General features: G+C 41.0%; 1 protein-coding gene and 1 pseudogene across 3 annotated transcripts in view; one reads left to right on the plus strand and one right to left on the minus strand.

The window, feature by feature from the left end:
* Positions 1-15523, minus strand: part of TMEM135 (transmembrane protein 135) — a 253981-nt gene extending 238458 nt beyond the window's left edge. For 2 of the 3 annotated variants that reach the window (XM_047691064.1, XM_047691062.1), the window contains exon 1: positions 14847-15123. In XM_047691064.1, the coding sequence (XP_047547020.1) occupies positions 14847-14987 (141 nt within the window). In that variant the 5' untranslated portion in view covers positions 14988-15123. The other variant, XM_047691065.1, reaches the window with a different exon arrangement.
* On the plus strand, positions 15370-16884 carry LOC125079699 (cofilin-2-like; annotated as a pseudogene).
* Positions 16885-17989: the final 1105 nt, after the last annotated feature.

Below are 17989 nucleotides of genomic sequence, written 5' to 3' on the forward strand. Positions count from 1 at the left end.
ATGATGGCTCCAGAGGTAGAAACTACATCCCCAGTCCACAGAACAAAAGATGAAAGACAACGGAAACACAACATTAATACCACTAAGTCAGTAAGTCAAAAGAACTAATCCTAACAGAGGAAAATAGCACCAGCCACTTGTGCAGTTAATGTTGCTTTCTTTCTTCCAACATGTCAGTACTTTTAAAATAAATCAGATGATAAATATTAAGTAACCCAGCCGAGTAACTAGCACATCGTAGGAATCTTAAAATGTTAGTTTCCTTCACTCTGCACAATCACTCCCAGCCCCAACCCCAGTTCCTTTTTGTGTTATGCAGGTTTAAGTATTTTGCAGAGATTTGTCTCTAGTAAGTAAGATGTTTGAAAAAAATAAATGGCGATTGGGGCTCCTGGGTGGCTCAGTCGGTTACGTGGCTGCCTTCAGCTCAGGTTATGATCCTGGGATCCTGGGGTCCTCCCATGGGGCTCCCTGCTCAGTGGAGAGCCTGCTTCTTCCTCTCCCTCTGCCTGTCACTCTGCCTACTTGTGCTCGCTCTATTTCTCTGTCAAATAAATAAATAAAATCTTTTAAAAAACAATAAATAAATAAGTAAATGGCGATTACAAATTCAGTCCCTGTTCTGCCTTCTCTTATAACAGGATTGTCAGTGAGTCCTGTTGCTCAACTATAGATCCCAACATTTAAAATCAGAAAGAGACAAGACTGGTTAATTCATGCTCTAACTAAAATCCACCATGTTATTTCTTATCACACTTTCTTGAGTCACTGAGGAAGACATTTGATAATAACTGGAACATTCCAACCACCAAACAGACCAGAAAAAGCCCTGACAGCAATAGAATGCCTAGAACACCACACTCCACCCATCCCCTTCCCCGCTCAGGATCACCACTGAATACATGCTAACCCCAACCCATGACCACGTGCTCTCTGCCTGCCCTCCTGCATGCACCCACCCCTCAATCTCTCTCAATAAATCTCTATGTGTGGCCAAAAAGGTTGGTTTTTAAGACTTGAACCTGATACCTCCCTCCCACTGCCAGCACCTAAAATAATTTCTCGCTTTCTCTTTTCCAAAACCTCATCTCTTGAGTGCTTGGCTCAACCCAGAGCTGTGCTCTGTATTTGTCCAGACCCCTCGGGACTCCCCTGGATGGAGCAGTTGGCTGAGGAATGCATCAAGGCTTTGCCCATTCATTTCCCGACTTAGAGACTGTAAGGGAGCCATTGGTAACAGGATCAGTAGATATTAGAGGAGTGTTCACTATAACCTAAATGTTACATGGTCAGGAAAAAGCTCTTAAAAAAGAGAAGTTACAGGTCCCCATGAGAATCAAAACTAAACTGCATTTTCATAGCACCAACAGATTGAAAATAAAAAACAGAACTTCAATGAACAAAACTAGAGAGGGATCTTCACCCACAGTCAGAAGAGTTCCTATATTTTGTCTCTAACAAATTTCAAAACCTTTTGAAAAAATAAGACCTCGGGCGCCTGGTGGCTCAGTCCATTGAGCGGTTAGCTCAGGTCATGATCTCAGGGTCAAGAGATGAGCTCGGCACTCTGCAGGGAGTTTGTTTCCCCCTCTCTCTCCCTCTGCTCCTCCCCCGACTCATTTGCACTGAGAACTCTCTCAGAGATAGATAAATCTTTAAAATAAATAAAATAAATAGGGACAACTGCATGGCTCAGTGGGTTAAGCGTCTCCCTTCAGCTCAGGTCAAGATCCCAAGGTCCTGGATTGAGTCTAACATTAGGCGCCTCACTCAGGAGGCTCTGCCTGCTCTGCCTGCTCTGCCTGCTCTGCCTGTCGCTCCCCTGTCTCTCAGGGGGAGCAGAGACAGAGACAGAGACAGAGCTCTCGCGCTCTCTCTCTAACAAATAAATAAATAAAATCTTTAAATAAACAAATATTTTTTAAAAGACCTCATTTTTTAAAATATTTAGAATAAAGGAGGTAGAATTACTTTATTGTCACGAATAAATTTATACTGCATGCGCTGGTTAGTTATGTGTCAACTTGACTGGACCACAAAATGCCCAGTTGTTTGGCCAAACATCATTCTGGGTGTGTCTGTGAGGCTGTTTCTAGATAAGATGAACATTTTTAGTAGATTGAGTAAACCAGATTCCTCAGGTGGGTGGACCTCATCTAATGACCTGAAGACCTGAACAGAACCAAGCAGTTCAGTACAGGGAACTCCTCCTGCCTGCCTTCCTTCAGGGGGGCATTAGTCTTATCCCACTTTCAGACTCAGAAAGAAACATCTCCCCACCTTTGGTCTCAAGCCTGATGAGGGCTTTCTCTCCTGTGTCTTCAGCTTACTAACTGTAGATCCTGGGACTTCTCAGCCTCCGTAACTGGGTGAGCTAATTCCTTTTAATAAGTATGCATGTGTGTGTGTGTGTGTGTGTGTGTGTGTGTGTGTGTACACACACATATACACATACCCTTTTGGTTATGTGTTTCTGGAAAACTGACAAATGCATTACATTTAAACTGCTTCCAAAATGTTTACTTTTTAAGATTAAAACTATAAGCTACAAAAGCTGAATTTAAATATCAGAAACAAAAAAAAGACAAGAAACCAAGTGTCATAACAGACCAATACATATCTTATAACAGTTTTCAAAGCTTTTACATATGAACTATCTCATATGTTCCCACAGCAAGTCATGAAGTAATTAAGACAGGATTATCATCTATTTATGGATGAGGAAACTGAGGGTCACACTATAAATCAAAGAACAAAACAAAAACCAAAATCTTGTAATTTACACCCAATGCATACACATGCTGCCTCATCAGGTACAGGTAACCAGATTAAAAAATAATAAAAATCTAGGACAACTTTGTTAATAACATATGCTGGAGAATACAAGCAAATCTTCAAAAGTTTTCCTTAACTACTTATTATAAACCTCCCTGTAATGAATATCTTATCATCAGGCATTGGTGATGACCATTAAGCCTTATAATAACTTTACTCTCAATAAAAGGACTACTATGAAATATATATGAAAGTTGACATCAGCTTTAAGATAAACCTCCTTTACATACAATATTGAGAAAAAAATATAACCAAGAACAAGACTCAGATTGAGCCCTATATACATTACACCCATGTTCCAAACCAAGTAATACTAATATTTTTGGTAATGTACACATTACCTGTTACTTCCACTTACCGATATAACTTCCCATGTAATACTATAACCTTAAACCAAAAAAATTTTCATACCCTATCATCTCCTGCATATTTAAGTACAAATATCATGGGCTCTAATAGGAAATACCTTGATTAATGAAGAAAACTTCTAAAAGTAGACTTCTCATTGAAGAACTTTATTCGGGTGAAAAAGAGAAAGAATGCACACATATTCCATTCTCTCCAATAAGAATATCGGTATACTGAATTGAATCCTTAAAACAGAATTAAAAAGCTCAAGCCAGAGAAATAGGGACAATTTCAGCCAGAGAACTCACAGCTATCAGGGGATTGTGCAAGCTAAATACCAAAGTGCCTTACCATTTCTTCATATATTAAATCCCATCCACAGAAGACAAAGCCATGCTCCAAAAGTTTAAACTGCACTTGTACTCACATATTTCTAAAACTTACTCATGCTGAAGCCTTACTAATTACCCCCTCACCTACGTGATAGATAATAACACCCCTTACTATTTTTCTGATGGGATAACCCTGATCATCTACCTGAACCAGAAAAAAGGCTTAACCACAAATTTAACCATGAGAAAAAAAAGAAAAGAGCACAGAAAAAGCTTTAAGAAGATGCTTAACCTCCCAGATCTCACAATTTTGTCTTAAACATCCTTGATTTACCTTTAGATGAGTGAAGACAAACAGAGTTAGTTAAAATAGCTTTTCTAATATTTGTAATGACATCTGTAATCTTTTGTAACTGAAAATGTCTGACTACCTTATTTAAAATACAGATTTTATTATAAAAGAGGTTCAATCTCAGCAAATCTGGTAATCAAGGTGTTTGTATGGTCTGAGATACCTTATAATTGTCTTGAGCTTCAAGTTTAAATAAGGGTCAAAGTCAAAAGGAAAGAAATCAAATTCTTGGCCAGGATATTGGATTTAAGAAAATCATTAAATACTCTCTGTGAAGTAATTGCTTCTTATTTCTCTGTTTCCTCATGGTAAAATTTGGGTTTTGTGCCATAAACGTTAAGCCTAATACATATATACTTAATATATATTCATATATTCACTGTAGCTCTTCATTGGGAAAGCATTCCAAACCCACTATACTAGAAGGGATCTTCCTCTTCTAACACAGTCTAGAAACAACCTGTACTCCTTAAAAGCAGTTAGCAACTTCTTATCATAGTTGAAAGAATTTCTTGTCTCTTTCTTGTACATTTATCTTCCCCCCCTTAACCCTGATGTCCAAGTACATCTTGTTCCCCCCACCATTGTATTTCTGACACATTGTAGGCAATCTCTAATAAGAAGGTCCTAAAGCAAGAGTGGGAGAAAATGAAGACTCAGTAAATAGTTACATTAACACTGGACAGGCTCCAAATGGAACTATAAGCATACTCTGTAATTCAGTCTCATCCTGATGAACTCAGCGACCCAGCGACCCCTGTACTTGAGAGTTTCTGAGACACAGGTGTGGTGTTGGGGGGGAGTCTCCACGTCTACTTTCTGCAAGGTTTAGAAATCACAACTGAGGGGCGCCTGGGTGGCTCAGTAAGTTAAGCCTCTGCCCTCGGCTTGGGTGGTGATCTCAGGGTCCTGGGATCGAGCCCCGCATCAGGCTCTCTGCTCAGCGGGGAGCCTGCTTCCCCTTCTCTCTTTGCCTGCCTCTCTGCCTACTTGTGATCTCTCTCTGTCTCTGGGTCAAATAAATAAATAAAATCTTAAAAAAAGAAAGAAAGAGGGGCGCCTGGGTGGCTCAGTGGGTTAAAGCCTCTGCCTTCGGCTCAGGTCATGATCCCAGGGTCCTGGGATCGAGCCCCGCATCGGGCTCTCTGCTAGGCAGGGAGCCTGCTTCCCTTCCTCTCTCTCTGCCTCTCTCTCTGCCTACTTGTGATCTCTCTCTCTCTGTCTGTCAAATAAATAAACACAATCTTTAAAAAAAAAAAAAAGAAAGAGAGAGAGAGAGAGAGAGAGAGAAAGAGAGAAAGAAAAATTTAAAAAGAAAGAAATCACGACTGAGCAGAACCAACCTCCTTCTTACTGCCAAAAGCTACAAAGGTATCCTTTGACGCAACTCCCAAACTGGATAAAGCCCAATCCAAACTGCCAAAATCTAGTTAGAATCAAGAAGCCAATGCAACATGACACGTGTAATAAGTCAAAAGACTATACAAAATAAATGGTAATAAGTTGAAAACACTGTAAATTCAGCATTCTTTAAAAGAAACCTGCTCAAATCTAATGAAACTTGATCTAGCATTCTTCCTTCTTTTCACTTTTTTTCCACATATAAACTTATTTTACTGAATATTTTCCAGTGCAGCTAAAAGCCGAATTACTTAAAATCTGCTTTCATTCACTTCAATTATTAATTTTTTTTAAGATTTTTATTTATTTATTTGACAGAGATCACAAGTACGCAGAGAGGCAGAGAGAGAGGGGGAAGCAGGCTCTCCGCTGAGCAGAGAGCCCAATGTGGGGCTCGATCCCAGGACCCTGAGATCATGACCTGAGCCTAAGGCAGAGGCTTAACACACTGAGCCACCCAGGCGCCCCCAATTATTAATTATTAATTATTAATTCTCCTCAGGTGTTAAGTATGAGGAAAGAGAGCATCATATACAGTTTGTAATATCAATGGAAAATACTAATTTGATTCATCAATAAATCAGGCTCATTAATGAATAGTTTTCAGCTATAATCCTTGTTGCCCAAGATGAAACAGACTTACATTAAACACGAAGGAAAAAAAACACACACACAAAAAAAATCTCAAATGACAACACTTTTGAGAGGAGATCAATTAATAGGAAAAAAGCTAAGATAAGTGATAAACCAACAGACAATTTTAAAGTTTGACCTTATGTCGAGATTCAAACAAATCTTTAATATGATAGTAAGCTATGATGAAATATTTTAAGATCCCTAATCATAAAAGTATTAACTACCATTATGAATTAGTATGTGGCTAGTATAGTCCTCAGAAATATAAACATACTTCTGATCACCATACCACACAAGTAATGCAAGAAATTGTACCAACATGTTTTGAAAAGAGTCTCCAAAAACTTTTTCTTTCGCTTTGTTAAGCAGTCCCTTCAATTAATTAATTAAATGAATTAATTAATTCCCATTCCCTAATTATCACCTAGCACAGAACCCGTTAGAGTCCATTATTTGACCAGCATATTATAAACCCATGATTGAAGTCCTACCACACTTTTTTATCCCTTTTTATGGATATGTTTGTCCTTCAGCCTTTCAATCCAGGTTGTCTTGTCATAATCAATAAAAGCAGTTACTTATATGCATATGTATATTGCTTATGCACAAATAGGCAAGATATTTTTCTCTCCAAGTCAAAACTCGAAAAGAGGAAGTCTCCGTGTATTAGTTCACTCCTTAGAAATGCTCATTTTTTGACAATCTGTTGTCCCTTCTTAAGATATCCCTCAGAAAGCAAGAGCCCTCTATGCCAGATTGCAAAACTTAGATTCAAAAGTATAAATCATGTAATTGCATCTGGGTAGAGGTGAAATAAACACAAAGGGAAAAGACTATGACACGCAATCAAACAAGCAACAGCCAGATCACGTACGATTCTGTAGGCCATGGTAAAGCTTGCACGTTCACTGAGATGGAAAACCACTGAAGAGTTCCGTGCAAAAGAATAACAAGTGCTGGTTTATATTTTTTAAAAATATGAGATAAGGGAGTGCCTGGGTGGCTCAGTCAGCTAAGCATTTGCCTTCGGCTCAGGTCATGATCCCGGGGTCATGGTATCAAGTCCTGCTCAGAGGGAAGCCTACTTCTCCCTCTCTCTCTCCCCCTCCCCCAGCTCATGCTTTCTCTCTCTCAAATAAATAAAACCTTTAAAAAAGAGCGAGAGAGAGATTTTTTATGAAAATACTGGGGTTCAAATATGTTAAGCATCTTGCTCAAGGTCACAAAGCTAATAAGTGGCAACACTGAGATTCAAGCCCATGCTCTTCCTACCTCTCAATATCTCCCAAAACTCCCTGCTCAAGATTTCTCTGCAACATTCTCTTTTCAACCTCTTCATACCTCTGACTGCTTCTTTCATTTTTTTTTCCTCTACTCCAAAAACAAGCATTCCTCAGACTGTCTTCTCTTTCTCAACTCTCTCCCTTCTTGACCTAAGGACCTCTCTTCCTTGTCAACCTACCATAACTTCAACTCTAATCTCTATTCCTATGACATCTTAACCTAAATCTCTAGCCCCATCTTCTCTCTAGATTAGCAGCTACATTTCTCAGTGCTTCCTGATCATTCTCCACTCATATACTGCACTAGCAGCTAAAACTCAATATGGTCCCAAACCGATCCAGCATATCTCAATGAAAATAGTTTTTCTCCAAAGCACTAGTTCCTACACATCCCAATAAACAAGGCTTAAAACTTTCCTCTACTTTACAAGTGAGTCACTAATTCTAATCAAACAATTCTATATACCACTGCCAGATTAAGCTTTTTAAAACAACCTCGGGCATACTACACCCTGCTAGCAAACTTTAGTGATCCCTACTATGTCAAATCAAATAAAATCCAAATTCCATCTGCCATTCTCCGAAGCATAGCATACCTTATTCTACCTGAATGGCTTAGTTTAAGCCATTCTTCTCCCTCAATCACCTATTTCCACCTTTCCAAATCCTACCTTTCCTTCAAGGCCAGTAAAATGCCACCTTTCCCATTAAACTTCCCCTTATCTTTCATTCAAATGTCATCTACCTCTAATCTCTCAAACCATTGTCTCCGTACCTCCCAGTATTTATCTCAAGGAATTTGTATTACAGGATATCACACACCTAACTCCCTCCTGGACTATACATTCAATCTAAGAAATACGTCCCATTCATTTTTTTAATTCTTCACCACACATGGAACGCGGCTGCTGTAACAGCACCCTGCAAATGGCAGATGCAATAAACAGCTGGTAAACAGTAAGGGGACAAATATTCCAAATACTAAGAGTTTCGGTTCAGATATTACAAAACCTAATCATCAAATTTCAGTATCCCCTCCATTAGTGTGTATTTTTTCATCAATATTTAAAATGTTTTAGTGTCCAAAGTCCATGACAAATACAATTCTCTAAGTACTAAATAAGAGGTCTGGTTATTCAAAATCGTCTGCATCTCAGTGAATAACTAGAGCTGGATAAGAAGGCAATCTAATGGAAAAATCTATCACCACAGAGATTACTAGTATGGATCTGGCTCCCTCACTCCTCCAGGTGGGTTTCTCTCTCTACCAAAATATATTATTTTGTTGAAAAGGATAAACTTTCCTAGAGAGAGGACCACTCCCTTGACGTAAAGAGAATTTTCTAAAAAAGATACAAAAGTAAATAATGCTGACATTGAAATACACACATTAATGGTCAGAAGGCTGTTTAAGTTTTTTTAAATCAACCAAATACCTATAATCTACTGACTCAGAAACATGAACAGTAATGGCTCATAATTACTTAGATCCTACATTCCAACATTTATTAATTTTTATCCCTGATGTATGATAACTGAAGAGGCAAACAGTAGTAAAGCAGATATGGCAAGCCACATTGAGACAGTTGCTACAGGGTTGAGTTGAGGAGTGTTTAGTAAGTCAACTTTCAGCTGAACAGTGTGCTCGAAGTGCACTTTGTACTCCACAGAGATCAGTCAACAAGAAGTCACATACGAGAAACAAGTTCAACAGACCCCAAATGTTATGTTGAAACATAGGAAAATTCATAATGAAAGTGCTTATTAAAAAAAAAAAAACCATACTGTTATATCTCCAAAGGCATAATAACAAATTATGTAAAAATCATTTATTTATTTGTTGAATAGACTGATAAAGGGAGTCCCTTACCTCCGCCCCCAAACTAGGCTTCAAACAAAACTTTAAGAGAGATTAGTCAATATGTTTACAAATTCCATTATCTCCAAAGGTCAAATAATCCAAACAGCTATTCTCAGTTTAGCAGTCTGTATTTCTGCCATGACTTCAGTCTCTTTTTCTCTTTTTTTTTTTTTTCTTAGTAAAAACAAAAACAAATGGCCTATTACCGAGAACCTGGAAAAGTCTCATGGTAGGGGCGCCTGGGTGGCTCAGTGGGTTAAGGCCTCTGCCTTCAGCTCAGGTCATGATTCCAGGGTCCTGGGATGGAGACCAGCATTAGGCTCCCTGCTCCGCAGGGAGTCTGCTTCCCGCCCCCTCTCTCTGCCTGCCTCTCTGCCTACTTGTGATCTCTGTCAAATAAATAAATAAAATCTTTAAAAAAAGTCTCATGGGACAACTGGGTGGCTCAGTAGGTTAAGCGTCTGCCTTCAGCTTGAGTCACAACCTCTGGGTCCTAGGACTGAGCCCCTGCATCAGCAGGGAGCCTGCTTCTCCCTTTGCCTATCCCTCCCCCTGCCTGCACTCTCTCTCTCTCTGACAAATAAATAAATAAAATCTAAAAAAAGAAAGAAAGAAAGAATTTCGAAACGTCTCATTGCTGGTCTCCTTTAGAAAACCTGCTCAACCACCACCCTCAAAAACTTCGTCTACACTATGTGCCAGAAGCACTTTACATAGTATGCCTCATTTAATCTTCACAAAGATCTCCCGAGGGAAAATTTACCGTTTCTCCAATACTGCAGACACAGAAATAGAGGCTTAGAGTGGTTGGGTAATTTGTCTGAGGTTACCCAGCTAGTAAGGAGTGAGCTACAATTCTAACTTGGGCAGTTTGATCCCAGAGTGTAAGAACCTGCCTGTAAGCCACACTAAAATACAAAAATCTGAACAGCCTCCTGCAAGTGGAGTCAAGCTTTGGGAGTTTTCTAGAATTACCATGTTTTCTATAAAATAAAACTATGTGAGAACATAAAGAAAAAAGGGGGGGGGGGTCTTAGTCTACCTTAATGAACAGATTTCTTTCGTCAGTGGTTTCCAAGCCTTTTGCAACTAACTAGAGACTGTCCCTAAATTGTTTGTTTTTTTTTTAATTTCTAAGAATTCCAACTATTGTATAAATGTTTATTCAGTTTAGAGGTGATGAAATGAGAATTGGTTAGATTATATGGCTCAAGGGAATCAATATTCTATAAATATTTTTGTGGTCTGAAGAAGGTTATAAACATCTGAAGGTCAATGAAAAGGCAGGTTTTTAAATCACTCCTTCCCAAAAGTGCAAAAGGTTATACTTTGCAGTCAGCTACCTGTAAATGCCAGTACTCTAATCTTAAGGTTTTAAAGATAGTCACTGAGGAAAGGCATATTTAAGAAAGGTCTTAGAACTACCTGAGTAAGTTATGTGAGCAAGTCTTCATTCTTAAAGAAGAGACCTAAGATCTTGAACAGCATAGAATCCATCCCCTTAAATGGGCAAGTGTGTATTCTAAATTTGTATTCTAAATTACAGATGGCACTAGCTTTCTTTCATTAATGTTAGTGACAGCCTAGGGTTTAAACAGTTTAACACCTGTTTCCTGCGTGTATATGCGTGCGTGTGTGTGTGTGTGTGTAAAGGGGTACCGCTTGTTGTGAGGCGTGCGGTAATAACTAACATTCAAGAAATGAAATATAACATCCTGAAATACATTTTTGGTACATATATAAATCATTAGTATATATTACAGTACATTCAGGATTCTTTAAAAAAAAAAATACAGGAGGGGCGCCTGGGTGGCTCAGTCGTTAAGTGTCTGCTTTTGGCTCAGGTCATGATCCCAGGGATCAAGCCCCACATCGGGCTCTCTGCTCAGCGGGAAGCCTGCTTCTCCCTCTCCCACTCCACCTGCTTGTGTTCCCTCTCTCACTGCATCTCTCTCTGTCAAATAAATAAATAAAATCTTTAAAAAAAAAATACATGAAGTGAATTGGTGATGAGGACTGATGTTTTTAAAAACTATAGAAACACAAAGATTCACTATTAAAAGTAATAGTCCACATACATTTCAACATGGTTTAAGCATTAGAAGCATAAAAACAACTGTAGATACCAAGAGGGAAACGAAGAGAGAGAACAGTAAATATGAAAGGAATAAAAGGAATCAGTTTAGTTCAACACACATGGTAATAATAAAATGAAAAGCAGAGAGATAAAACCCAATTTATAGGCTCCAAAAAAACCTCTTAATTAAAATTTCCCCAAAACCAGCTTCCTTTCAACGATGGCAACAGCATCAACCAGATTTAAAGTCCTCAAAGCAGAAACAAGTCCTCCCACTACCCCAATACTCAGTCTCTAAGTCCTATTCATTCTTCCTATGAAATACATCCTATGGGGGCGCCTGGGTGGCTCAGTGGGTTAAAGCCTCTGCCTTCCACTCAGGTCATGATCTCAGGGTCCTGGGATCGAGCCCTGCCCTGCATATGGGCTCTCTGCTCAGCAGGGAGCCTGCTTCCCTTCCTCTCTCTGCCTGCCTCTCTGCCTGCTTGTGTGCTTTCTCTCTCTTTCTGACAAATAAATAAATAAAATCTTAAAAAAAAAAAAAAAAAAGAATCAATGTCTGCCCCCCCCCATCTTCATGGCCCAACTCAAATGCTACGTCTGCCAAAAAGCCTTGCCTATTGAACTTTATATCTAACTTAAATGTCACTGGGGTAAGAGGGAAAAAAAAAAATGCCTAATTCTTCAAGACCTACTTTGAACCAGGAAAATACATGATACATCTTGAATGAATTCTTTCATTTAATTCTCAGAGACAGACAAAGTAACATGGACAAACAGCTAGTAACTAATGGAGCTGAGATTCAAATGCAGATGTCCTTGATCCCTTTTAAAGCCCACTTCTTCCCAAGCCACCTTTTATCTTGGCACTGGAGGTTACATATTTAATCAACAACTATCCAACACTGACAAAGGGCACAGTGTTCCTATTTGCTCTAAGTAGCCCCAGTCACACACACAAACATAACTGAAACAAAACTGTCATGAAATAACACTTATCCTTAGTACCTGCAATGGACTCTCATTTTTTCTGTTCTCTTCTATTTCACTTAAAAGCAAACATTGGTGGGGGTGCCTCGGTGGCTCCGTCGTTTAAACGTCTAACTTTCGGTCTGGGCTCAAGTCTTGGTCTCAGGGTCATGGGATCAGCCCATGCTCAGCACAGAGCCTGCTTAAGATTCTCCCTCTCCCTCTCTCTCTCTGCCCTCCTTGCTGTCTCAAGGACTCTCACTCTTAAAAGAAAAGTAGTAACAATAAATAAAAGTAATAATAAAACCTTAGTTCCAAGGGGCACCTGGGTGGCTCAGTGGATTAAAGCCTCTGCCTTCAGCTCAGGTCATGATCCCAGAGTCCTGGGATCGAGCCCCACATCGGGCTCTCCGCTCGGCGGGGAGCCTGCTTCCTCTTCTCTCTCTGCCTGCTGCTCTGCCTACTTGTGATCTCTGTCTGTCAAATGGATAAATAAAATCTTAAAAAAAAAAAAAAAACCTTAGTTCCATTAATTTTATTTTTTTTAAGGTTTATTTATTTGAGAAAGAGAGCATGAGCAGGGTCGGGGGGCAGTGCAGAAAGGGAGAGATAAACTCAAGCTGGACTCTGTGTTGAGAGCAGAGCCAAACATGGGGCTTGATCTCACAACCCTGAGATCATGACCTGAGCCAAAACCAAGAGTCAGACACTTAACTGACTGGGCCACCCCACCCCCGATTAATTTTATTTCACAACCACTCTTTTTTTTTTTTTTTTCCACAACCACTCTTGAGCAGCAAACCAAAACCTAAAATACATAGGTTATAAGGGGCACAAGGCCAAATAAGATAAAGAATTTATCCTCAAGAAGTATTCAGTGGGAGATATCACAGTGAATCGTAGACTTTTCCTGACCCCTGGCTCCACCCTACCTGTTGTAAAAGAAAAACCTGTTCCTATTGCTCCCTTGAACTTCCCTATCATGGAACATAACCAATAAATTGTCCAGGCTATAGATATGACAAAAATCAGGCACTCAACAAATAGTTGTTAAATGAATGAATGAGACACAATAAATTTTCAGAGGGAGAAATTAGATAGCATAAACTCTCTCCCCACCTCCATCATAATCCCCTAAGAGCAGGAACAATCTTTTTTAATTATTGAATATACCAAGAGCTCAATATTGTTTGTAGACATTCTGTTTTTAAAAACACTGAGCCAAAGACTGGCCACAATTCATGCAGAAAATCAGATAAACATGTATCTTGGCCAAAGAAAATCAAGGCAGAAATGTCCAGCTCCTGTAATAATTTTATTATTAGCTTCTATTTTAGATCCTTCCTATCAAAGTGTGACTCTTGATCCAAGAGCATCAATATTGGTTGAGAGTTTGTTAGAAATGCAGAATCTCAGCCCCCCCCCAACCTACTGAATCAGAAACACTCATTTTCACATGATCCCACGGTGTGAGGGGGTAGAGGTCTGAACACATACTAAAAAGTTTCAAAAGCATGGGTCTATATGATAAAAATGAAACTGATCTCTGCAAGCTCAGGGAAAGTTACCATCTTCTTTGCTATCTCTGTAATAAACAACCAGACTTTTCAAGAAGTACCACAGATCCGGCCATGACACACTTTCTGACATATTAGGCTACAGACCCAAATTACTACTCAATGAAAGGTAAGAACTGACCATCCATTGACTATTCAATGAAACCCATAGCAAACATACAAAATATATGATCTCTGCATTCTTGGGGCACACACTCTATGGGCAAGAAAATGAGAGGATGAACTTGATGGTCAAAGTAATAAATCTTTAATATCAAGCACAAGGTTATTGAAAAAAAAGAAAGAAAAAGACGCTGGTGAGAATATTAAAATACAAACTTCTTTTGGGGCACCTAGCTGGCTTAGTAGAGCATGGGACTCGAGCTGTTAGGGTCGTGAGTTCAAACCCCACCTTGAGCACAGAGCCTACTTAAAAAAAAAACAAAAAAGTTTTTTCTTTTAACAGTTCTCAGTGATACATACACGTATTTATATATATTCTTTACTCAAAACTCCAAACTGAAATTGCTTTGGTGACCTAACGTCAGGTCTTTCAGTCACCTTCACGGACTCACTCTGGAATCATCCTTTAAATCAGCACCCAAAATCTCAACCAGAAGTCTACTCTGTGAACCTGCAAGAACACTTGCAAAACCCTCCAGCCACAATACTATCATGCCAAACTAAGACAAGATCTGAGCCCACAGGGGATCTGCTGTCAAATACCCCCTCTAAAAAAAAAAAAAAAAAAAAAAAAAAAAAAAAAAAATGGAGAGGGGTTATAGAGGGACTTAGACAAGGAAAGACTGCAGGGCATTTCTCATCGCCTCGCTGACCTACAAACTCTCCTCCATTAAGGCAAGAGAGAGGAAAAGCACCGCAGTTCCCTCAATTCACAATTTTAAGTGTCCTAACTTAATCCTGAAGTTGGGAGTCCCGTCCCCTTCCCATCCACAGGCATTCTTATGACAGCTCAACCTCAAGTTCCCTTCCCCCTTCTCCTGCCCAATGGAGCAGGTGAGATATTCGACCTTTTCGACCTCCACCATCCCGCCCACACTCCCCCAAAACCTCCTGGTCCCTCCAAATGAGAATCCGACAGAGAACGAGTCGCTCAGGCCGCTCGGAAGCACGACTGCACTCCCTGACCCATCCTCCACACTAAACTCGCGGAGGGAGGAGCTGATGGATCTCACCAAGTACAAGGGAGCGTAAATCTTCAGGGACTCCTCCAGGGCGCCCCTGGTGATCTGCACGAAGGAGACCCCGCAGGAAGGGTGCCAAGTGTGGCCGATCTCGTAGCAGTTATGAGGGATGGACTTGCTGAGAGCCGCCATGACGGAGAGCCGCGCAGAGGGGCAGCGAGGGGGTGCGCGGAAGCTCCGAGGGAGCGGGCCCCGAGGGAGCAGAGCGAGCACCCAACCGCAGCCGGCGCTGGGGGCCCTCTGCTGAAGGTGCGGAATGGAGGGGAAAGGTCACCTGAACGGGGTTACTCTGGGCCAAAGTCCTCGGATGTTGAGCCCTCGGCGTATCGCAGCTCGAGGGGGCGGGGCGCGCACCGAGGAGGCGGGGAGAGGCGGAGCGTGCGCGCGCCCGGCCCCCGGAGCCCGGGGCGGCGCGGGGAGCGGAAGGAGTGAGAGCGTGGCTCGGGGACGCGCCTGTCGCCCCGCGGCACACGTCAGCCCCTAGCTGGAGCGCGAGCCCTGCAGCGGGTACGCAATGGTAGGTGACTTCGGTCACGCTGTGCTCCAGTCTCTGTCCTCTCAAAGTTCTACCCAGTAGAACAGAGGGCAGTGTTCGAGGAAGGGGATGAAATGTCTTTGTTGGGGGCTGGGGGAGAAGACGGTGGCCAGAAGAGAGCCTGGACAACCGTCCTCCTCAGATTTGCCAGCTCCCCTTCCCTAGAGTGCCAGGTAGCAAACGGCTAAGGCTGCCTACCGGTAGCAACCGCACTGCTCCCGGCTGCTGCGCTTTGTGAGTTCTGTGGTGTCCGAGAAGCTTGAAAAATCTATCAGCCAAGTATATACACTTCCGGTGTGGTGAAAGGGCGGTAGATCACCCTGCCAAACCCTGGGCCCCTGAGCGGTTCTTTCTACGGTATCCGTAACAAGTGCTTTTCAGCCAAATGGAGCACACAGTAAAGGGGGCAGTGGTCTTAGGACACTTGGCCATCAGTTGGCATAACAGCGGACCGTGTGACCTATGAATCATTTAACCCCTCTAAATGTCCGCTTCCTCACCTGTAATAACACAGTGTCATTGGAATTCTAAATTCTATAGTTTCTTAAAGCAGCAGGAATCCCGTTCTCATCTACTCATCTACTCCTTAAAGGAATCCCGTTCTCATCTACTCTTCATTCATTCCACAAAGTTTTACTGAGCACATACTATCTTTCCAAGCGCTGTTCCAAACTCTTTAGATTCAGATGTGAAAAGGAGGGTCTAGGTTCTGGCCTGAGCCTTTTTCCCCTCCCACTCCCACGGAGCCTGAGCTGCTACAGCAGCCCCTGGCATCGTGGTTTCTGGAGTTACTAATAATGATGATGTCAGTGAAGTTGTTAATGAGAATCTTCTACAGAGGAGGAGATCAACAAAAAAGAAAGAAACCAGTTCTCTCCAGTTTAAGCAATGGCAAAAGAATTGTAGAGAAAGCAAAGCAGATCTTGGTGGATACTTGGTGATACTGTGGAGGATCCATACACATCTTTTGTGAAGTTGTTGCTATCTCTCTGAATGATTGCCAATTTGCTTTGTATGATACCACATACTGAGAGTCTGAGAAAGAAGACCTGGTATTTAAATTCTGGGGTCCTGTAAGTGCACCTTTGCAAAAGGAGATGATTTACGCTAGCTCTAAACATGCCTTTAAAAAGAAATTTACAGGGGCGCCTGGGTGGCTCAGTGGGTTAAGCCTCTGCCTTGGGCTCAGGTCGTGATCCCGGGGTCCTGGGATCGAGCCCTGCATCGAGCCCTGCATCGAGCCCTGCATCGGGCTCCCTGCTCAGCGGGGAGCCTGCTTCCTCCTCTCTCTCTGCCTGCCTCTCTGCCTACTGTGATCTCTCTCTGTCAAATAAATAAATAAAAATAAATAAAATCTTTAAAAAAAAAAAGAAATTTACAGGTATTAAACATAAGTGGCAAGTAAATGGTATGGACGATACTAAGCACTATTCCTCACTTGGAGAGAAACTGAGAGTCAACATAATAGGCTCACTTGAAGGAAAACCCTTATAAAGTGACAGTCAAACGCCATCTGGTTGTTAGGGAACTTCCACTTCTCCAGCTCAGTCAATAGGAATAATGTTAGGTTTTGTTCTGTTTCTTCCCCTTTTCAATGGGCCCTTCTAAGCCAATGAGTGAAGGAAATATCATTCATTTAAGCAGCCTATCAGTGATTGCTATTAGGCTGTTTCATATGGTTACTTTTACATAGCACCCAAGGACTGCCTTCCCATCATATTTTAGCCAGAACAACTAGCTATATGCCTCCCTTGAAGCAAGCACTACAATGAACGTGACTGTCAATGTGAATAACTTAGGATACCACAAAGTGTAATTGAATGCACTGAAAGTATTATCCACTTGTCAGAGGGTAAACTTTATTCAGTATTATTTATAGCTGCACTTGACTGCAGTTCTGTGAGGCTTTAGCATTCATACACCTCACCTTCCTTGGCAAGTTTATTTTTATGACATGGGAGAACGGATATAACACCATGCACTGAAAGCACCTTTTTGTGATGAATTTAACCCCCCACTCCCAAGAGGAATGCCAATTAAGTTGTGTTAACTGTGTCATCAACTTCTGGTACCCAATGTTCATTCTTCTTAAAAGAAATAGCTGTTATTACTGCCCTTTTGTTTTCCATTAAGTGTACAGTACTGAGTAAGGATAGCAGTTTTGTTTACCACATGAGTCTTACAACACTAAAGATATTTTAAATATCAGTCATGATGGCAATTTCTGTATAAAAGAACCTCAAATGGAACATTATTATTTTTTTATTTTTTTTATTTTTATTTTATTTTTTTATTTTATTTATTTGACAGAGAGAGAGAGATCACAAGTAGGCAGAGAGGCAGGCAGAGAGGCAGGCAGAGAGAGGAGGAAGCAGGCTCACTGCTGACCAGAGAGCCCGATGCGGAGCTCGATTCCAGGACCCTGAGATCATGACCTGAGCCGAAGGCAGAGGCTTAATCCACTGAGCCACCCAGGTGCCCCGGAACATTATTTTTAAGACCAAACTCCCCATCGTCACAAAAATGGCCACACTGCAATAAAAATTATAGCGTATCACAAAAAAAGAGGAGCAAATTTTCTATTCTCATAAAGCTAGCA

This window comes from Lutra lutra, chromosome 10, assembly GCF_902655055.1.
Source record: "Lutra lutra chromosome 10, mLutLut1.2, whole genome shotgun sequence".
NCBI lineage: Eukaryota > Metazoa > Chordata > Mammalia > Carnivora > Mustelidae > Lutra > Lutra lutra.